Source organism: Acanthochromis polyacanthus, chromosome 22 (assembly GCF_021347895.1).
Source record: "Acanthochromis polyacanthus isolate Apoly-LR-REF ecotype Palm Island chromosome 22, KAUST_Apoly_ChrSc, whole genome shotgun sequence".
NCBI lineage: Eukaryota > Metazoa > Chordata > Actinopteri > Pomacentridae > Acanthochromis > Acanthochromis polyacanthus.
In genome coordinates this window covers 19,430,471-19,452,945 of record NC_067134.1, presented here as the reverse complement: position 1 = coordinate 19,452,945, position 22,475 = coordinate 19,430,471, and the positions used below count along the sequence as shown (strand labels likewise).

The 22,475-nt window shown below is 39.5% G+C and overlaps 1 protein-coding gene across 3 annotated transcripts in view; it reads left to right on the top strand.

Annotated features, from left to right (window-relative positions):
• als2b (alsin Rho guanine nucleotide exchange factor ALS2 b) overlaps window positions 1-22,438 on the top strand; it is a 32,827-nt gene extending 10,389 nt beyond the window's left edge. For 2 of the 3 annotated variants that reach the window (XM_022201882.2, XM_022201880.2), the window contains exons 10-34: window positions 119-290; window positions 372-561; window positions 958-1,023; window positions 1,160-1,322; window positions 2,226-2,357; window positions 2,438-2,566; window positions 7,977-8,047; window positions 8,851-8,917; window positions 9,001-9,197; window positions 10,251-10,316; window positions 10,415-10,513; window positions 11,018-11,182; window positions 11,269-11,380; window positions 11,970-12,047; window positions 13,105-13,238; window positions 14,328-14,492; window positions 14,568-14,685; window positions 15,024-15,181; window positions 16,163-16,273; window positions 16,352-16,528; window positions 16,617-16,674; window positions 17,268-17,329; window positions 17,438-17,587; window positions 18,154-18,250; window positions 18,829-22,438. In XM_022201882.2, the coding sequence (XP_022057574.2) occupies window positions 119-290; window positions 372-561; window positions 958-1,023; window positions 1,160-1,322; window positions 2,226-2,357; window positions 2,438-2,566; window positions 7,977-8,047; window positions 8,851-8,917; window positions 9,001-9,197; window positions 10,251-10,316; window positions 10,415-10,513; window positions 11,018-11,182; window positions 11,269-11,380; window positions 11,970-12,047; window positions 13,105-13,238; window positions 14,328-14,492; window positions 14,568-14,685; window positions 15,024-15,181; window positions 16,163-16,273; window positions 16,352-16,528; window positions 16,617-16,674; window positions 17,268-17,329; window positions 17,438-17,587; window positions 18,154-18,250; window positions 18,829-18,867 (2,976 nt within the window). In that variant the 3' untranslated portion in view covers window positions 18,868-22,438. Of the gene's footprint in view, window positions 1-118; window positions 291-371; window positions 562-957; window positions 1,024-1,159; window positions 1,323-2,225; window positions 2,358-2,437; window positions 2,567-2,682; window positions 2,707-7,976; window positions 8,048-8,850; window positions 8,918-9,000; window positions 9,198-10,250; window positions 10,317-10,414; window positions 10,514-11,017; window positions 11,183-11,268; window positions 11,381-11,969; window positions 12,048-13,104; window positions 13,239-14,327; window positions 14,493-14,567; window positions 14,686-15,023; window positions 15,182-16,162; window positions 16,274-16,351; window positions 16,529-16,616; window positions 16,675-17,267; window positions 17,330-17,437; window positions 17,588-18,153; window positions 18,251-18,828 lie in introns of all 3 variants that reach the window. The other variant, XM_022201879.2, reaches the window with a different exon arrangement.
• The last annotated feature ends 37 nt before the right edge of the window (window positions 22,439-22,475 follow it).

Here is a 22,475-nt window from a genome sequence, read left to right as displayed (position 1 = left end):
TAAAAAAAACAACATTTTGTGAGTTAATCCAGACGTTTTGCTGACAGGATGAGAAAATCTGCTGTAAAACCCCAGAGTTTCAGATTGTTTGCGAGTAGTTTTTGTGTTGTTTTTCCAGCTGGGCTATGTGAGCAGTGTGTTTGCGGGCGGCCGGCGGTGCGTGGCGCTCTCAGACAGGAACGTGATGGGCTTCATCGCCAGCCTCCACGAGCTGGCGTCCGCCGAGAGGAAGTTCTACTGCAAGCTGTGCAGCATCAAGTCTCAGATCATCCGCCCCCTGCTGGAGCTGGGTAACGCCACGCATCAAGGAGTTTAAAAAAACATCTGCATGTTTGCCTTTCTTTGGCTGAATTCCTTCTCTTTGGTGACAGAATCTCTGAGCTCCGCCCTCGGTCAGGTGGTCCTCGGGGTCCTGCAGACGTTGGCGGGTCGGTTCAGCATCCTGTGTCACCTGACCGGTCAACACGCCGCCAGCCTCACCGCCAACCTGCGCCGCGGCCGCGAGGTCAAAAATCTGCTCATCCTCGACCACGCCGGCATCTTCCTGGAGGCTTACCGCGAGTATGTGTCTGATTTATTTCTAGATGGATTTACCCTCTGGACCCTAAAACCTGTTAAACCATGTGTGGTATTTCTTCAAATTCACTTTATTCTACATGTTCCAGTTAAAAAATTGCCCAAAATATACCGCTTGCAGTTACCATTGGTGAGCCAACTGTTACCAGCAGTTACTTGACAAATATTCACAGACTTCTCATTCACTCTATGTAATTATTTATAGATTTTTTTTAACCCTCTTAACCACAAAACACACCTGTGAGATTTGAAAGGCAAAGGATGTTTAAAAGATCATTTAAAAAAGCACTTAGAAGCTACTTAGAGTTCAGAGGGTTAACAGAAACATGCTGATCACTGCCTGTTTATTCCTTATATTAACACTTTACGCTCTTTATCCAGCTACTGCGACGCTTTGGGAAACTTCCAGGTGATGGGAGGTTTCCAGGCTTTGACTAAACCTTCCCTGTAAGTACACATCACACACACATAAAACACACTTTCTGCATTAGAGTGGCCAAAAACAAACAGAAATACGCCTCTAAATGTGAAAAAAGTGACCTATAATTATCATTTCTGACAACTGGTGGGGATTTTCTTGAAGAGACTTCTTTGGGAAGAGTCCCGAGCTGATCCAGAAGCTGTCAGAGTGCAGCGAGGAGAACCCCGTCATGGCCGACCTCCTGGTGGCGCTCTTCTACCTCCCGACTCGCCACCTTCACGAGTACGGACGCCTGCTGCTCAAACTGGCCACCTGCTTCGAAGTGGTAGGAAGGCTGAACTCAGGCAGCACGTTTGATGACTCCTGGTAGAATTACTTCACAGTTAGATGCTTTAATTCCAACATAAGGCAGCCTTACCTCTCTTTCTTTTGACAGTAGATTTTTTTACGTTGCTGTATACATTGTATCTGCACCTCCTGGGGTAATATCTGAAAATTAGTGAAATCTACTGGTTTCAGCCATGATGAAGCCTTTGAAACATCTTAACTAAGCCAGAACATGGCTTAAAGTAGCAACAAACGGAATGAAAAGTGATCAAAAATGAATCCAAAGATAAAACAGCGAGCAACTAAACTTTCATTCTCACTGTGTCCTTCTGCACAGAAGACATTTTCAAGTTATTTCTTCTTCTATTCATGGTTGTTTTGTTTCCATAAAGGTGCAAAACTTTATATGTTGGAGAAAAATTGGCACAAAAGAAAAGTTAAAAATGTTTCTTAAGAACATTGACCAAAAAAATCAACCAAAATCCAGCGAATTTCGCTGGATTTTGGTTGATTTTTTTGGTCAATGTTCTTAAGAAAATATTAGAAGTTTTCTTGATATATATGTAATCACTGTAGATTTTTTACTCATTTTTGGAAGATTTTTACTTATTTTTTACAAAAATTACAAGAATTTTCTTGCCAAATCTGTTTTGTTTTTTTTAAAATAAAACTTTAAAAAAAAAAAAACTTTAAGGAATTGTTGGAATTTTCTTCCTGAAAGTTTTGCAAATTTTCAGAAATTTGAGGATTTTTTTTGCTGAATTTTTTTGATTTTTTTCAAACAAGGAAACAGTGTTTTTTGGTGCCCGTACATGCCAACAACAGGAGGGTTAAAACTATAAAATATGTATGTTTAGAAGCATAATTTTCTTGATTTTCCTGGTTGTTTCTGCGTTTTCAGAGCTCCAGCGACTACCAGAAGCTGCAGGACAGCTGCTCCAAGTTCGAAGCTTCGGCCCTGCAGCTGAAGAGAAAACGGAAAGAGGCGGATTACACCTTCAACTTCTGGAAGAGCTTCCCTGGAAAAATGACGGTAAACATGTTCCCTCCCCGAGCGTATCCGTCCACATTGGTACCTCGAGGTGTCTGAATGGCGTCCTTGTGTCTGTCCAGGACTCTCTGAGGAAGCCTCACCGCCGGCTCGTCTGTGAGAGCAGCAACAAAGCCCTGACGCTGCAGAACGCCGGACGCTTCTCCGTCAACTGGTTCATCCTCTTCAACGACGCTCTGGTCCACGCGCAGGTCAGCCGCCGCCGCCGCCTCCTCTTCCTCTTTCACTTTTATGAAGCCGCCATATTTCAGACTCTGTAACCTGGTGTGTTTCAAGCGTTTGTGTGTGCTTGCCTCCGTGCTGTCAGGGCGTGGCGCCTTGTAAGAACCTAGTAAGTATGAAGCCAGCAGCCAGTCTGAGCGCAGTGACCCTCAAGTCCCCTGTCAAACCCTGCTTCTTCTTCTGCTGCTTCTTCTGCTTCTTCTTCTACTGCTTCTTCTTCTGCTTTTTCCACTTTTCTTCTGCTTCTTCTTCTGCTACTTCTTCTATTGCTTCTTCTTCTTCTGCTACTTCTACTGCTTCTTCTTCTTCTTCTTCTTCTTCTGCTACTTCTACTGCTTCTTCTTCTTCTGCTTCTTCTTCTACTGCTTCTTCTTCTTCTGCTACTTCTTCTACTGCTTCTTCTTCTGCTACTTCTTCTACTGCTTCTTCTTCTGCTACTTCTTCTACTGCTTCTTCTTCTGCTACGTACTTCTACTGCTTCTGCTTCTTCTTCTACTACTTCTTCTACTGCTTCTTCTTCTGCTACTTGTACTGCTTCTTCTTCTGCTACTTGTACTGCTTCTTCTTCTGCTACTTCTGCTGCTTCTTCTACTGCTTCTTCTTCGACTGCTTCTTCTTCTTCTACTGCTACTTCTACTGCTTCTTCTTCTGCTACTTCTACTGCTTCTTCTTCTGCTACTTCTACTGCTTCTTCTGCTTCTTCTACTGCCTCTTCTTCTGTTTCTTCTTCCACTTTTTCTTCTTCTCCTGCTGCTTCTTCTTCTCCCTCTTCTTTTTCTTCCTGTTCCTCCTCTTGTTATTATTCTTCTGCTTTGTTTTTTTTCTGTTTCCTATTTTTATTATTTATTTTTTCCTTTTCTTCTTCTTCCTCTCTGTCTTCTTCTCTTTGTATGTGTGAGGGGTGTAGGGCTCTGTGTCACAGGATTTTCACCCTTTTGAACAACACAAAATGAAACAGCTGGAGTCATAGCTGGGAAAATGTAACTGAGATTGAGATTTACCAGTTTTAATATAAATGTAACTTTTAATTCTAGTTTCAGATTTAGCATATGTATTCAAATACGACTTGAAATCATAACCAGGAGCAGCTGAAAGTCTCAGATATTTAAAAATATTTTGAGAAACCAATATTTAGGTTATTTTTTTAGGCAAAAATGCCAAAATCTTCATGTTCCAGCTTCTTAGATTTGATGCTTTGCTGTGCCATACATGAGAGTAAACTACACATATATTACTTAAGCCTTCAGTATTCATATTAAAGTTTGTGGATCTAAACATCAAACCATCAGCTTAAGAGTTAGTGTGAAAACAAACTGTGGTGCAACAGAAGAATTATTGACTTATTTTATTTGGATTTTAAAGCCTGTTCTCTGCCAAAATGTCAACACCAGGAACAACTGAAAGTCAACAAAAACCTTTAAAACAATGAAGAAATAGGGCTAAAAACCGTGGTGTACTGTCTTAAACCAACTGATTTGAGAAAATCTGCATGTTATCTCTAAATGAAGTAAATGTTGTGCAGAGAACTGAATACCTGCAGCCTTTTCATCTCTAATTACTTTTAAATCAACATACAAAGCTGCTATTTAAAGCATGTTCAATCATTTTTACCTGGTTATTTACTTGAATGCTAACTGATTAGAATTTTGTTGAATTTCATCCTAAAATATGACAACTTTTTCTTCAGTTTTGCACAGATTAAAGGCTGAATTTGTGAGCTAGCTTTAAACTAAGCGTCCTGTGTTTCCGGTGATGCTGAGCCCTACCTCCGCCTCCGTCCTCTGCCTGCTCTCCACCTGCAGGAGGCTGCATGGGAGGATGAACCGACCACAACCAAGGCTCAAACGCTCTTTTTCTTCCTCATTTTGCCAACCGATCCAGCTTGCACCTAAAAGCCTGAAGCCTTGGTTTCTTCCTGTTGGTTTAAAACCCTAAAAAGCACCAACAGTTTGTGGTTCACTTCTCCTTCGCCCTCCCTCTGTTTGTCTCTATTCCCATCCCTGTCCTCTCGACTCTGCTCCGGTCCTTCCTGTGGTCGTCCTGCACATTGTTCCCCTCTTCTTCTTCCTCTCTTGCCTTGAGTCGTGCTCGTTTTGTCGTCCAAAATGTCGAGCAGTCAGTTCTCTGTGAAAATGTGAAGCAGGTTTGTGCCTTTAAATTCCTGCAGAGGTGCAGCCGAGTGTCGTGAATCTGAATGAACGAGACGCTGCGTGTTGGTGGAAGAAAAACGTAAAACCATGCATGCTGAGATTAAAAACACGTGTTGTCCTGCATGACTGATGCATCATCAAGTTTCCTGTTTGAGCTGTGAAGGCCTTTTTTGCTTTAAATTCATAGTTTTAAACTCTAACCTTTAGAAACGAGCTAACATTTCTACTGATATCCATCTTTATCAGGATTTAATCTCACTTGTATAAAATCTTCATCACAACAGTTAAAATATTGGAAATTAGCTGAAATTTAAAGAAAGTTGCAGGAGAAATCCAAAAGCAGGACAGTAGAAAGGATTATCTATCACTAAATTTACTGTTTAGGAGGAAAAAAGATGCAATTTCTGTGCTTAATATTAATATAAAAATGAGTTTTGACCCATTAATAACATTTAATTAGTGTTTTTAAGCTGAAAATGCAGGATAATTATTTAAAGTGTTTCAGTTTTGCTGCTATTCTTAAAAAGCTGCATGTAGAATTATTATTGCAGTCTATTTATATGATATTTTCTGGTGTCTGTCCGGCAGCAGATTTAGAGTCAGACTGAAAATGCGTCATGACGTTTCTTCAACCTGTAAAATCTTTTAAAAGCTTCAAACTTAAAATTTTACAGTCGATGGTTTTCTGCTATGAACATTCAATAACTAGCATTTCTGCTAATATTCTAAAAAAAAAACTGTATCCAAAAGTAGCGTCGCATTTTTTAATAATAATATTTTATATAAAAAAACTTAAATGCAGAAATAAACATGTTTAATTTACATCAAATTGCTTCAAATTATGTCAGAAACAGGTGAAATGTTTCTTAATTTTAAGTAAATGAATCATCACTTGTTTAGCATGAGGAATACATCTGTAAAAGTCTTTTAAAAAGTCGAATTTAAATATCCTCATAATGACAACAGAGTCTTGTTTTTAAGCGTACATTCAGGGAAGTAATTTATTGTTGATTTTTTTTTTTTAGCATTTCTGCTCATATTCCTAAAAGATATTATTGTAGTCTTTGTATAAAATGTTTTACTTTTATCAAGTTAATGTGTTTATTCGCAATAAACGAAATAAATTAATAACAGATTGAATAGAATTAAATTTTATCAAAGCAAAAAGGAGAATCCAGTGCTTTTGTTTTGTTTTTTCAGAACTAAAGTTAAAATTTTGACATATAAAAAGCTAAACCTCCAAAGTTTAAATGGGATGTTGAAGCTTGAGATTATTACAGACTAATATTCAGTTTCTGCCATGTCAGTCACCAAAAAGAGCATTTTTAAATAAACGGAGGTATACACACGTGGACAAAATTGTTGGTACCCCTCAGTTAAAGAAGGAAAAACCCACAATTCTCACTGAAATCACTTGAAACTCACAAAAGTAACAATAAATAAAAATTTATTGAAAATTAAATAATCAAAATCAGCCATCACTTTTGAATTGTTGATTAACATAATTATTTAAAAAAACAAACTAATGAAATAGGGCTGGACAAAAATGATGGTACCCATAACTTAATATTTTGTTGCACAACCTTTTGAGGCAATCACTGCAATTAAACGATTTCTGTATTTGTCAATGAGCGTTCTGCTGCTGTCAACAGGTATTTTGGCCCACTCCTCATGAGCAAACAGCTCCAGTTGTCTCAGGTTTGATGGGTGTCTTCTCCAAATGGCATGTTTCAGCTCCTTCCACATATGTTCAATGGGATTCAGATCTGGGCTCATAGAAGGCCACTTTAGAATAGTCCAACGCTTTTCTCTCAGCCATTCTTGGGTGTTTTTGGCTGTGTGTTTTGGATCGTTGTCCTGTTGGAAGACCCATGACCTACGACTGAGACCAAGCTTTCTGACACTAGGCAGCACATTTCTCTCCAGAATGCCTTGATAGTCTTCAGATTTCATCGTACCTTGCACACTTTCAAGACACCCTGTGCCAGATGCAGCAAAGCAGCCCCAAAACATTACTGAGCCTCCTCCATGTTTCACCGTAGGGACAGTGTTCTTTTCTTCGTATGCTTGGTTTTTGAGTCTATGAACATAGAGTTGATGTGCCTTACCAAAAAGCTCCAGTTTGGTCTCATCTGTCCAAAGGACATTCTCCCAGAAGCTTTGTGGCTTGTCAACATGCATTTTTGCAAATTCCAGTCTCGCTTTTTTATGAGTTTTTTTCAGCAGTGGTGTCCTCCTTGGTCGTCTCCCATGAAGTCCACTTTGGCTCAAACAACGACGAATGGTGCGATCTGACACTGATGTACCTTGGCCTTGGAGTTCACCTTTAATTTCTTTGGAGGTTGCTCTGGGCTCTTTGGATACAATTCCAACGATCCGTCTCTTCAATTTCTCATCAATTTTCCTCTTGCGGCCACGTCCAGGGAGGTTGGCTACTGTCCCGTGGGTCTTGAACTTCTGAATAATATGAGCCACTGTTGTCACAGGAACTTCAAGCTGTTTAGAGATGGTCTTATAGCCTTTACCTTTAAGATGTTTGTCTATCATTTTTTTTCCGATGTCCTGGGACAATTCTCTCCTTCGCTTTCTGTTGTCCATGTTCAGTGTGGTACACACCTTTTCACCAAACAGCAGGGTGACTACTTGTCTCCCTTTAAATAGGCAGACTGACTGATTATGAGTTTGGAAACACCTGTGATGTCAATTAAATGACACACCTGAGTTAATCATGTCACTCTGGTCAAATAGTTTTCAATCTTTTATAGAGGTACCATCATTTTTGTCCAGGCCTGTTTCATTAGTTTGTTTTTTTAAATAATTATGTTAATCAACAATTCAAAAGTAATGGCTGTATTTGATTATTTAATTTTCAATAAATTTTTATTTATTGTTACTTTTGTGAGTTTCAAGTGATTTCAGTGAGAATTGTGGGTTTTTCCTTCTTTAACTGAGGGGTACCAACAATTTTGTCCACGTGTGTAAAAACTACATTAAACTGCTGAAAATGTGCAGCGCTGATGTATTAAAATACCTCTGAAGAGAAACGGTTTCCTTTTTCTCCTTTGAACTCACATTAAAAGTAGTTTTCTCTCTCAGTTTTTCCTTGTTTGTGGAGATTCTCTGTTTATTGTACTTTATGTTTCTGTCTCTCTGTGTTTGTGCTGATTGAACGTCGCAGTTTGTTTCTCTTTTATAAAAACCCTCTCTTTGCCTCTTTCTTCACCTGCAGTTCTCCACCCATCACATCTTCCCTCTGGCTACACTTTGGGTGGAGCCGATCCCAGAGGAGGACACCGGACTGTAAGTTTGTTCACTCGCAGGTTTTAAACCCCTGAGAAATCTCTGTAACCTTCTGAATCTCAAAATCTGCGTTGAAAAACACGCTCTCTTTAAAGAAATCACCAAACTAATGCCATGTATGAGACAAAGACAAGAGAAACTTGTCCAAAATCACACAAAAATTGTCCCAAAATGCCTTGAAACTTGTCCAGAATGACTCAAAATTGTCCAAAATGCCCTGAAACTTGTCCAAAATCACACACAAATTGTCCCAAAATGCCTTGAAACTTGTCCGGAATGACTCAAAATCGTCCCAAAATGCCCTGAAACTTGTCCAGAATGACTTAAAATTGTCCAAAATGCCCTGAAACCTGTCCAAAATCACACACAAATTGTCCCAAAATGCCTTGAAACTTGTCCAGAATGACTCAAAATTGTCCAAAATCTCTTGAAACCTGTCTAAAACCACACAAAAATTGTCCAAAATGACTTGACACTTGTCCAAAATCACACAGAATTTGTCCAGAATGTCTTGAAACTTTTCCAGAATGACTCAAAATTGTCCAAAATGTCTTGGAACTTGTCTAAAACCATGCAAAAATTGTTCTAAGCGATGTGAAACTTCAAAACTATCCTAAATGACTTGAACGTGTCTGTAAAATACGACCAAATCCAGTAAAAACCTCAAAATTCTGTCTCCTCAGTCAGCTGCAACCAGTAATCAAAGGCACTCAGACTTCTGTTTTCAAACTTGTCTGTATATTAGTGTGTTTTTCACACAGTAAGTCACGTTTTCAGTGTCAAACTGTGTGTCGTTTGTGCAGATTTGGATTAAAGGTGATCACACCTGAGGAGACGTTCACCCTGCTGGCCTCGTCTGCCATGGAGAAGGTCAATCTTTTCATTCTGCTCAACAGCATTGTGCTTCCATTCCAGTTTTCCATTGTGTCTGAACTGTGTTTTGTTTTTTTTAGGCCAAGTGGCTTCGCTCCATCAACCAGGCGGTGGACCAGGCGCTGAGCGGGTCGGGGCAGGACGTGGCGTCGGCCGGGTCGGGGCAGAAGTTGGATCCTCCCATCTCCAGGACGGCGTCGTACACTTTCTATAAAGACGGACGGCTAAAAGAGGCGACGTACGACGGCCGCTGGCTCGCTGGGAAACCCAACGGCAGGTTAGACGAACACACCGTCTGTGTTTCAGTTTTAAATATTGATTTATCCAGTGATCGACACCAATTGCGTCTTTTCAGAGATGGTAGTGGGGCCTCAGAAAGTTGACACCTGTCTTAATTTGGTACTCAAAATTGTACTAAACGACTGAAACAATAGTCTAAAATGACTCAAAAGTAGCCAAAAATGACTCAATATTTGACGAAAATGACTGAAACTTTTGCTAAATGACAGCAATTGATACAAGATTACTTGTAACCTGTCCACAATGACTGGAAATTGTCTAAAATAATTTGAATGTTGTCCAAAATATTCTGAAATGATCTGTAACTTGTCCAAAATTCTCTAAAATGAATGTCTAGAATTACTCAAAATTGTGTAAAAGGACTCAAAATTACAATAATCTTGACTAGAGTGACTTAAAATTTGAACAAAATGAGGTACAACTTGTCCAAAATTACTTGAAATGATCTAGAATAACGTCAGTGTTGTCCAAGACGACTCAAATGTGTCAAGAAGGATTAGAAATTGTCTGAAATGACTCAAAAATTGCCACAAAGACCTCAAAATGCGTCTGGAATTACCCAAATTGTTCAAAATTTAGAAAAATGACAAACTGTTTCTGAAATTACTCAAAATTTGACATAATGACTTGAAAATGGTTCAGAATTACTCAAAGTTTGCCGAGAATGACATGAAAATGTCCAAAAATAACAATAATGAAGAATTATTTGTCTGGATTGACTCAAAACACGACTTGAAATTGTCCAAAATGACTTTAAACTTGTTCTAAATAAGTCAAAATTGTCCAAAATAATTCAAAGTGAGCCAAAATCACTGAAATGATCCCAAAATAACCTGAAACCTGCCCAGAATTACTATAAAAATGTAGCAAAATGACCATAATAAATAATTACTGGCCCTTAAAATGGAACAAAGTGGCACATTTTCAAACGAGGATGGTATTGTGGCCGTGGAAACATCCTGCAAGTGTGCATATATGTACATGGATGTGTCGGCATTGATACTAAAATCAGATTTATTGATCTTTCCAGAGGAGTGCTGAAGTGGCCTGATGGGAGGATTTACACGGGAGCGTTCAAGAACGGACTGGAGGACGGGTGAGCGTTGACCAACACACCACCTGAAGCAGTTCTTCTTGTTTTTTTTTCTCATGTGTTTATACATTTTTTGCGTGTATTTTTGTGTCTCTGTGCAGCTTTGGGGAGTTTGTGGCTCCGAATAAAACACTGAACAAGAACGACCACTATCAAGGTCACTGGAAAGACGGGAAGATGCACGGCCTGGGAACGTACAGGTGAGTAGAAACCTGAGAAACCCTGTCTGACGTTTAGCTCATATTTCTCTCCTGGCCTTCACTATAATTGTTTTACACTCAGATTTTCTCACCATGTGGCCATACTAAGGAACAAAACAGCATGTATTGTCACATTTTAAGGCCAAAAATTAAACTGATTAATCATCCATTGGAAAAAAATGTCTAAAAATGTACATTTATTTCCAAGAAGAAACAAAAAAATGAGCCTTCAAGCTTCGATTTTCTTGTTTTATTTTGTTGACACAGTTGAGTCAAAGGTTTTACAGCTTGAACCTCTCTTTCTATCAGTCCATAAATTAGAAAATACTGTCAGCAAACTGAATAAATACATTTTCACTATGTTTTTACGTCTCAAAATCCAGCTTAGGGTGATATTTTGTTTCAGATTTAAGCCCAAACTGCAAAATATTGTTATTTTAGTGTTATTATTCTGACAAATTCCCATGTCAGAGGACTGAATAAACGTCTTCGGTGTGACTGCAGATACGCCAGCGGGGAAGTTTACGACGGATCTTTCCAGGACGGGATGCGTCACGGTCACGGGATGCTGCGCAGCGGCAAACTCAACACCTCCTCGCCGAGCGTCTTCATCGGCCAGTGGCTGCAGGACAAGAAGACGGGCTACGGAGTCTTCGACGACATCACTAAGTCAGTTTTATTCACACGGATGAAACCGGATGAGCTCAGAAGAACGGGTTTGTGTTTTTAGAATGACGGTGATGTTTGTTTTCCAGAGGAGAGAAGTTCATGGGCATGTGGCAGGACCACCAGCGGCAGGGAACCGGCGTCGTCGTCACTCAGTTTGGCCTTTACTACGAAGGAGCCTTCAAAGACAACAAGATGACGGTAAATTCAGGCTTTACATCGAAAAAGACGACTTTTAGGAGGGAGAAAAACCCTGTCGAGGTTTAATCTGGTCGAGATTTTGTCCTAAAATAATAATTGCACAAATTTTCTCACATTTCCAACCTCCATCACCTTAAATATCTGATAATATGGAGTATTAAAACGCTAAATAAAGTCTATACAAGTGATTGAAAACATGCAGGACATCTATTTTTTAAAAACAAAGAAAATTATTAAGAACTCACAGCAGCACAGGCAAAGAAATGCACTGAAACAGAAAGTAGAACACATTTAATTCTCAGTTTAAATAATCAGAAATCAATATTTTTTGATCATTTGTTTGATTTGCGAGTGATATCTCTGTGCTTAAAATGTATAAGTAGGCAGGATTTATGCCCAATTTGATAAATTTACTTAAAAACGTTGTTAAAGCAGTTTATTATTGTTGTTGTTAATTGAGTTTCCTCGCCGTCAGGAGTAAATTAAAGCTGTTCGATGGGCAGAATAGAGTTAAATAGAATTCTACGAGATAGTGAAGTTTTGACCTGAGCCCTACAGAAGCCATGATTAGCGACTGTTTGTGTTTCAGGGCACCGGGGTCCTTCTGTCCGAGGACGACACGACGTACGAGGGCGAATTCTCCGACGACTGGACCCTCAGTGGAAAGGTGAACGTTTTAACTCTCTGAATTGTCCATTTTTAGTCACAGTGGGCTCATTTTCTGGCCGAAAATGGAGAGTTTCCTCTTTTCAGACCTCAAAAAAACATCAGTATCTCCGGAAATAGAACTTTCACAGCCGAGACATTTGATGAAGACAAGACAGAATAAGTTCCAGCAGATCTAAATGCTAAAACAGCTTCCTTCCTTCCTTCCTTCTTTCCTTCCTTCCTTCCTTCCTTCCTTCCTTCCTTCCTTCCTTCCTTCCTTCCTTCCTTCCTTCCTTCCTTCCTTCCTACCTTCCTTGCTTCTTTCCTTCCTTCCTACCTTCCTACCTTCCTACCTTCCTTGCTTCCTTCCTTCCTTCCTTCCAGAAATTAGGAAACTGAGGAAGGTGTGATTAAATGCGTTATCATTTACAGGGAGTTATTTTGTCAGTAATTAATTCATCCGAATTAACGCGTTAAGTCCTAGCCTTAATACTTTGATCTTACAGCATGAAAAAGCAAAGATTTTAACAACAAATTGACTTGGGAGACAGACGTTTTATTCACCCTCAGAGCTCTGAGTAGTGTGATAACATGTTCTGCTCCTGTCACATTTTTACTCACTGCAAAGTAAAGTCCTGCACCTCTATGGAAACAGAACAACCACGAAGAAGGAGAGAGACTTCAAGAAATGTCTTCTGTCCAGCATGACACTGAAAAAAAGAATTTCGCATAGCCTGCAGATTTTTTGTCACACAAATGTTGGTCACAGTTGAGTCACTGATGATTTTACTGTTACACCAAGAAACGCACATTTTTTCATATTTTACAGATTCTGTTTAAGACAAACGGATTATTTTTGGCAGCTATTTTTAAACAGGCATGGAGAATAAAATATCACAATTTTTTCTGTTTTTAAAGATTTTGTCTCTGGTGACAAAACCGATTTTGATGCTTTTGTTTAAAGATAAAATGCGTTTCAAACCCTCCATTGGGTTTTCGGGTTAAATGCAAACTTTTAAATAAAGCAGATGCAGGTGCACAGTTGTGATTGACTAAAACGCTGAACTCTTCCTCAGGGCGTGCTGACGATGGCGAATGGCGACTACCTGGAGGGCTCCTTCAACGGTGAATGGGGCTCAGGGCTCAAAGTCACCGGCTCCTACTTTAAACCTCACCTGTTCGACACCGACAAGGAGAAGACCAGAGCCGTGTAAGCTCACAGTGTGCTCATATTTACAGGAAATATTTTATGTTTGATTCATTTATGTTGTACATTACGTTTAATAATGTTGTAGGAAGTTAGGGAGTAAAGTTTAAATTATCTTTCAATGGACTCAAGTCACTTTTATTTGCTTTCTTTCTAAAAAAAAAAAATGATAGTACAGCATAATAATGCAAAGTTAATCCTCAGAATACTCATGAAAATGTCGAAAATGTTTGTGTTTGATCTTTTTTTGTCATTCTGGGCAACTCTGTGTCACTTTTGGTCAAATTTTGAGGAATTCTGGACACGTTTCAAATCATGTTGTTAAATTTTGAGGAATTTCAGAAACAACTGGGTCTTTCTGAACTATTTTTGTGTCAATTTTTGAGTAATTCTAGCCAATTTGGAGTCATTTAGAGCAAATTGTGAGTCATTTTAGACAATTTTGAACCCTTCTAGACAAATTTTGAATCATCCCGGACAAAGCTGAAATTATTTTAGACAATTTCAAGTACTTTTGGACAACTTCCACCTCACTTTGTTCATATTTGCAGTCATTTTAGTCAAGTTGTGAGTAATTCTGGTCCAGTTTCAAGTCATTTTGGTCAAATTTCGAGTCACTCTAGACACAATTGGTGTCATTTTGAGTCATTTTACAAAATCTTGGGAAGTTCTAGACAAATTTCATGTCATTTTAGAGAATTTTGAAGGATTTTGGACAAGTTTCAGGTTATTTTGCTCAAAGTTTGAGCCATTATGATTCATATTTTGAACCATTTTGGACAAGTTTCAAGTAATTTTAGACTATTTTAGGTCATTGACATTTTGAGTAATTCCGGTCCAATCTTTCTGTCAAATTTTGAGCAATATTTCTGTCACTGAAACAGGAAATGCTCTTTAAGATGCATTTTTACGTTGAATTTTTTGTACAGTTACTTGTAATGTTGAATACGATCTTTTTAAGACAAATTCTCTATGGTTGCCGCCCACAAGTGTTTGTCTTTATGGTGTTTTTGGTGCTTCATTTACACATTTCAAGCAACACACAGCATATTTTGTGACAGGTTTTGTGTATTTTTTCATGCGATGCTGCAGGAGGTTGGGGCGTCTGTGTGTCTGCGCTGAGGACAAATGGCAGGCGGTGTTCGAGGAGTGTTGGACTCAGCTGGGCTGCGATTCGCCGGGTCAAGGAGACAACGGGAAGGCCTGGGAGAACATCGCTGTGGCCCTCACCACCAGCCGGAGACACATCCAGGACAGGTAGATGCTCCAGAAACCTGCCTGACAGCAAGTTAAAGTTCAGAAACCCGTTCTTACGTTTGTGCTTCTTTCCAGTCCAGAGACGTTGTCCCGGAGTCACAGCAAAACTCTGGAGAGTCTGGAGGTGATTCCTCAGCACACGGGACCGATCACCATGGAGAGATACCACAGCATCCGCCTCTACCTCATCAAGGTGAGTCCAACAGCTGTCACGGTTCACTGCAACATGAAATCCTGAATCACCGATGGCTCAAAGGTTTTTACAATGGGATGAAAAAATGCTGCCAGCAGACTGAAAAAACATCAGTTTTCATGATGTTTTATGAATGAAATGTTCTCTGAATGTATCTTTGGATAATGTTTGTGAATTTCCCCGTTGAGGAATCAGTAAAGTTGTTCTTATATATGAACACGTCCATCTGTCGTCACCTTCAGAGTATAAATGGGAATAAAATTGACCAGTGCCTGGTAGAATGTCATTCCTGTAGCTGATTCCTGTGAGTCTGTGGAGCTAAAACTTCTCCCCTGCAGGCCTGCGACACCCCCCTCCACCCGCTGGGCCGGCTGCTGGAGGCCCTGGTGGCCGTCTACCGGATGACCTACGTGGGCGTCGGAGCGAACCGCCGGCTGCTGCCTCAAGCCGTCAACGAGATCAAGTCTTACCTCAGCCGCATCTTCCAGATCGTCAGGTACGCCGCTGAGCGCTCAGTCAGCAGCCGTCTGCACAGAGCTGAGATTTGATTCACTGTTTCATTCAGAAAACATGAAATGAGCCACAGCAGGTTTTTTAAATTTAAAAGGACACGATAAACGTCACATTTGAGTTCATTGTGTTCATTGATTCCCAACATTCCACTAATTTCTGCTCACTAGCAACGGTCTAAAAAGGATTAAAACTTATAATATTCCTACCGTGTTTATCAATTTCGAAGATAGACTTGTAGAGAGTTTTTAAAAAAGTGATATTTGCTTCTGTTTTTATATTATACACAGACTTTCATTTTTTTTTTTTTTACTTATATGACCTTTTGGAGACAAAATCCCCAGGAAAGTCTAATGAAATAAGAGTGTTTATTTCATTTTATTTAGTTTATGCTAAATTACCAATAAGAGCTCCAACTTTCTTCCAGATTGCTGCCTGATCTGAATCTTTTCTCATGACAAAGACACCAGAAGTTAAAAAAAATAAAAATAAAAAATGTAAAGGATGTTTTTGATTTCAGGGAAGGGTTTAACAAAATGAGCATTTTGTGGCATATCTCTGATTTTTTTTCTCTTTTAAAAAAAATAAATTAGTTCAGACTGTTTATTTTTGGCTTTTTTTAATTATTGGAATTTTCTTCCTGAAGGTTTTGCAAATTTTCAGAAATTAGTGGAATTTTTTTGCTGACTTTTTGGGATTTTTTTCAGACAAGGAAACAAAATTTTTTGGCGCCACTAAGTGAACAGAAGGATTAAAGAAACATTTTTAACATTTCTTTTTTCCACCAAAAAATGTTCAAATATTTCCCAAAAATGTTGAAAATGTGAACATCAAAAGTTTCACTGTGAAAATATATTTATTTTCTACATTTTCAAACTTTAAAACGGGTCATCTTTGACCCGCAGGACGACACGAGGGTTAAATAATAATCTAACTGAAGATCTTTATATTTTTTTGTTCCCTGCAGGTTTCTGTTCCCAGACCTACCAGAAGAGGGCGGTGTGATTCCAGAGCCGACCACCAGCCTCCAGGACATCAAGGACGCCACCGATGCCCCGCTGGAGTCGCCCAAACCCAGGTACGTCTCCGAGCATATGTCGCCATGATGGCAGCTCCACCGGCTCACCTTAACCTCCAGATTCCCTCCGTGTTTCAGCCGTGTGGTGAGCAGCTCGGCTCTGCTGCTGCCCGTCCTGCTGCCTCGTCTTTACCCGCCGCTCTTCACCCTCTACGCTCTGGATAAAGAACGAGAGGATGACGTCTACTGGGAGTGCGTCCTCCGCCTCAACAAGCAGCCCGACCTCGCCCTGCTGGCCTTCCTGGGCGTCCAGCAGTACGTCACACCACACGTTCACAGCAGAACACTTTCACTTTCTCAGCAAATCTGGAACTTGTTCTGTGTCTTTTTTGTGCCTTCACAGGAAGTTCTGGCCCGTTTCCATCCCGACTTCTTTACCTGCACGGGGAGAGAAGCAGCAGGTATCAGTTTGTTTATGTTTTTAAATGATAAAGCAGCATCTGGTTTGATTTTTTTGTTTTATTTCAACACTTCTTCACTTGTTTGTCATGTTTTTGGATTGTGTTGACTCTCTGAAGTGCAGTTTTTCCTTGCAGACAGACCAAAATTAAAATTATTAATCATTTTGTGGATTCATAGCTCTTTTATTTGCTTTTTTCCCGAAAAGTTCTGTTACATTACAGCAGAAAAATGCGACGATTCGAGCCTTTTCCAGGTCTTATTTTTGCTTCTGGTGCATTTTTCCTCACTGTGAGCTCATTTTTACTGCAGTATAAAGTCCTGTGCTTCTATGGAAACAGAAAAACCGTGAATAGAAGTAGAGAGAACTCAGAAATATCTTCTGTGCTGAATGACAGAAATGCGAAAAAACTAAAATAAATTACAATCGTTATCTTTTACTCAGCCTTGGTCACAGTCGAGTCACTTGATGGCTTCACATTTGGACGAAGAAATGGAGAATTTTAGTTAATAATTTTAGTTTTTTTGTGATTCAGAGGGTCAGTATGTGAGCTACACGGGGATACGTAAACGATGTTTGTTCTGCTGCGTTCAGGTGATGTCCAGCACCAAAGACGCCTGCTTCGCCTCTGCAGTGGAAACACTTCAGCAGATCAGGTAGAGACGTTTTTAAAACGGGCTGCATGAAGCATTTAAACCACAGGGGACACCAGTGTTGTTAAATATGGCAGAATAATTACAGTGATCCTTGTTTCATTTTTGCAGCACAACGTTCACGCCGTCAGACAAGCTGCAGGTGATCCAGCTCACCTTCGAGGAGATCACGCAGGAAGTTCAAGCTCTGCTGAAGCAGGACTTCCTGTGGTCCATGGACGACCTGTTCCCCGTCTTCCTCTACGTGGTGCTGCGAGCTCGGTCAGCGGCAAACACAAAAATCACAGAAAGTCACGCACAGCGAACACACACGGACAGTTAGCTAATTAGATCATCTTTTTGTTTCATGTTTTTAAGCAAAAACAGCAAAACTTTCACGTTCCAGCTTCCTAAATTTGATCATTTGTTGGTTTTCTTTGACATACATGTGAGAGTAAACTGAATGTCTTTCTGCTGGTCAGTCACTATTAGACACTTAAACACGTCATTTTGACTCTAAAAATTAATCTGTTTTGTTGCCATGAAGGTTTTATGAGGAGTCTGACAGTAAAACACGGACAAGTCGAAAAAAAAATTAAAAGGGCAAGAAAGATTGTGAGGTGCAAGAAAATTAAAAAAGATCCCAAAATCTACAAATATTTTAAATGTTATTTAAATGAGACATGAGTGTGGACTGTATAATCACACAAAATAAGGTCTGGATAGCCGAGACTACTCTGATTAGAGTGTAAAAAAGAAAAATACAGCTCAGACCAAATGGTTTGATGTTGTAATATTCAAAGGATTCAAGTGGAGGATCTTTAATTATTTTCTTGGTTCCCTTTTAGAATCAGGAATCTCGGTTCAGAGGTCAGTCTGATCGAAGACCTGATGGATCCGTGTGTTCAACACGGAGAACACGGAATCATGTTCACCACCCTGAAGGTAACATTTGAAACGCATGTTTTCTGTAAATATGTATCAAAATTACACCCTTAAATGGACACAAAATGACCACAGAGACACAAAATGAGCATAAAAGACACAAAACAAGCAAAAAAAGACACAAAATGAGCATAAAAGACACAAAATAAGCAAAAAAAGACACAAAATGAGCATGAAGAGACACAGAATTACAAAACGACCCCAAAGAAAACAAAAATGACCACAGACACAAATGCTTTTTTTTCGTGATTTATGGCATTAAAACTGTCCTACTGCGCTTAAAAGTGCAATATTTAATTAATATCATTTTATGCTACTTGCTGTATTTTAATAAATTGCCAAGAAAAAAAGCATTTGCACAGATTGAACTCTGTAAAGCCTGAAAATGTAAGTGTTCGAGTGGAGCAGTGAAGCCTTTAGCGTCTCAGCTGCTACCAACAATCAGGTGAGAAAAATTCATAGATTTTTCGACTGAGCTGCAGAATGAATTTAGGAAGTGGAGAGGAGACAAATGTGAAAACTAAGCTTAAAGCTAGAGACTGTTTCCTGTAATTGACTGTACTGTTCTCCTCCTCCAGGCCTGTTACTACCAGATCCAGCATGAGAAGATCACTTAAGACCGGATCCGCTGGTGATCCGGTGGGAAGCGAAGGATCTGCTGCTGCCATGGAGACGGGATCACCTCTCCCGTCTCTGACTCTCTACCAGCTTCTTATCCACAGATCATGAAGGTACTCGTGTGAATATTCTGCCGCAGACGAGCCTCTTAACGCCGTCCGGTGTAAAACGATGAATCCTGGGCGGTTTCTCCACCTCGGAGGGACGAAGACGTTTGTTCCGGTGTTTGTTCGGCTCATTGTGGGATCACTGGACCTGAAGATTCAGCCTGAAGAACAGAAACATGAAGTTTGGTCTGTTTGCTTCACACAGGCGGGAAATAATCTCCTCGAAGCTTCAGGATTTATGCAATTCTCGGCAGACAGATATTTAAGAAACCAACTAGTTCTTCTTCACTAAAAAGGAAGTAGGAATCGACTGGTATGTTTTTTATCCCCCTAACCAAGGATGCTGATATTTTCAGTAACGGTTAAATCAAGATTTAAAACACAAATTCCAATGCAAAACTTTGTTGAGATGCTTTTGTTTATTCATGTTTCAAACAAAATACCCCAAAGTGACTACATTTACACCAGTCATTCATTGATTTTGTCAGATTTCCAGCTTTCCAGCACTTCATCCGTGCCATCCGATTGGAAAAATTAACCAAATATGAGCTTAAAAATGGGATATTTCAACAAATCCACTTTATCCTATCTGTCTCTTGCAAAAAAATGCAGTCAAATAAATATTTTGCAAACAAGTTATGTAAAAAAAACTAAAAAAAATTATGTACTCATCATTTTCTCGACTGAACTGCAGGCAGTGTTTTCACAGAGCAGACGAAAGCCAATAAACAATATAAATAATAAAATATCTTTAGCATGTAGAGCCACCTTCTTCCAGTTTGGAAAACACATGTAGGCCTTTGGGAAAATGTTACACATGTTGACTGCATGTTTTCTCTCTTTTTTTAAAAAAATTTTTGTGAAATAAGTAATCAAAGAAATTCGCCTTTTCTTGTTTGTTTTTTTATGATTTATGGCCTCCAGAAATGTGGCCGATACCAGCTGACAGAGTGAAAGCACTTCCTAAATACTTCATTCCGTTTTTCTTCGCTAAATTGACAAAATTTTGTTAGTTTCTTCCTTTTCAAGGTTCTTTTTAGTGGTTTATTTGCCTTTATTTTGTGCATTATACTCCAAACTTAAACACAAACCATAAGTCTTGTGCTTTTGTCGCCAGAGGATCGGTTGGTTTGATAAATATCTGCCTAAGCGGTCATTTATGGCGAAGTTTGATACTGTATTTATACAAAACAACTCCAAACTGACTGTAACTCTAAATATCCATTTCTGTGACGTGAAGCTGAAGATCCGGCTTCGATTCGAGGACTGAAAGCACAGACTTTTCCCAAAAGCACGTTATCGACTGAGAAAATGCACAACCACGCTCTGGTTTTTGAAGAGGTTTTGCGGGAAAACCGACAATCTGAAGGCGCACATTGTTTTGTTTGATGAAGTTTCTGGTTCAAATTACTGTAACTGTACAGGACAGCGACTACATGTTTGTTTCCTAACCTGCTTTTATTGTGATTTCTAGGATAAATCTTCCTTCAACAGGAGGATTTGAGCTGCAGGAAGCTGTTTGTATTAATTGTGAATAACACAGGAGCTAAACTAACCGCAATCTGAAGCTACAATTTGAACTACAAAACAAATATTTGGGTTATTTTTTTCCATTTGCAGGTGAACAGAAGGTCAGCGGGCTTCAATGTGAACACATTAGAGCATTCTCGACCTCATGAAGCTCAAAGCTCTGCTCATCTGTTAATACTGTTCTTTTTTTAACTGTCACACACTTATGATCTGCGTCACACATGCCACTTTATAAAAGGGCTTAAGAGAGGAGTGTTTTGTTTTTTTAAAAATAACACAGACGGCTTTACTTTCCTCAGACGGTTAAACAACAGAGAGGCCGGCGGATCAGAGGTGAAGCTGCCGTTTTATCCGCAGCGGTTTTTGAAAACTGAAAACGGGCGTCCAGCTGGTACTGACAAAACCGATCTACAGTGTATATTATGTGCAATATGTCATTTAAATGTCAAAAGCTTCAGTTAAGATTGACTTTATGAAACATAAAAGCCCCAAAGGAGGAACTGAGTGCAACAAAAGTTCATTTCTGTGATTCTAATCTGAATTTTGTACAATATTTTGTGCGTCTACATGTATTTTTGATGAACAACTCAATCATCCTCAATATGAAGGACGCCAAATTCCTATAATTCAAGGTAATTTTGGCTCTTTTTGGGGTGATTCTGTAAGTTTTGTGAGCCAAATTTATGTTTTTGTCACAATTTTACCTATTTTGGGTGTTTTTCCTGGCATAGTTGAACCCTTCAAGGTAGTTTAGGCTCTTTTTGTGGTAATTTTCCAGTTCTTTTGAAGTTATTTTAGTTGGAATATTCCTCTTCTTCAAGCTTCTACAGACTGGGAGCTAGAATTTTTGAGTATCCACAGGCATTATGGCGCATCTACAAATATCGTCTCCAAAACACCTTCGACTGCCGCCTCAGTTCTTCTCTGTCAGGACTATGCATTCACTGTGGTAGTCCTTGTTCTCCCAACATTTATCAGGCTTGTTTTCATGCATTTAATAAGCAGACTCTACGCTTGCAGTTTTCCACCTAAGGATATATTTCTCGTCCTCCATCCATAGAGGTAGATGAGGTCGATGTGGATTCACTTTTGTTGCGCTGAGTTTCTACTTTGGGGCTTGAAAGTGTTTCTTTTTGATTGTTTCGAGCAAATACTCTGATGCAGTTTCACATTTAATTGATGTTGCACATGGGTGTACTTCTGTTGTGTAATGCGTGTTGGTCAGACAGATATTAGAAAAACTCAGAACTGCTGCTGCTGTTTTGCGTTTTAAGCGTGCCGGTGAAAGGCCACGTGCTCAGACATGATCCTCACATGTAATTTCAGAGTTTAATCATTTCGAATCTCTCCTGCTTTTTGCTCTTCCATCCCTGCTGAGACCATATGTGCCTGAAGTGAAGCAATATTGTCCTTTCTAGTTCATCCCCCAAAACGCCATCGACACACTTTAGGCAAAAGCAATCAAAACATCCGCCGGATTGAACATTAATTTGACGACCAGGGATTTAAGTTGAATGCTGTTCTCCCTCCTGTTTTTTTTTTTTTTTTTACTTCCTCTGCTGTGACTTTTTCATTTTACTGAACCACAATCTGAAGGCTGACATCAATAAAAACTGAGATTTCCAGTGCACAACAACACAACTGACTAGTGCAGAAGTATTACATGTATAGCAACAGTCGTACGCCAACTGACAAACTGTGTTTCGTATAAACTGAAGAAAGTGTTCATAAGCTCATGTTGGGTTCGTGTTTTTAACCCTGTGACTTGTTACCTGACTGCACCTCATGTTGTTGCGTTGTGAGTGAAAGTAGCTGTTACGTCGGTGGACTTTTGACTTGACGGACGCCCACATGTGTGTCTTTTACATGTCAAATGTGTTGTACCTTTAAATACTGACAAGGGGCAATAAAGTCATTTGATGGTTGTTGCAGATTTCGCTGTGACTCCTGCGTCAGCTTTAAGTGAATGA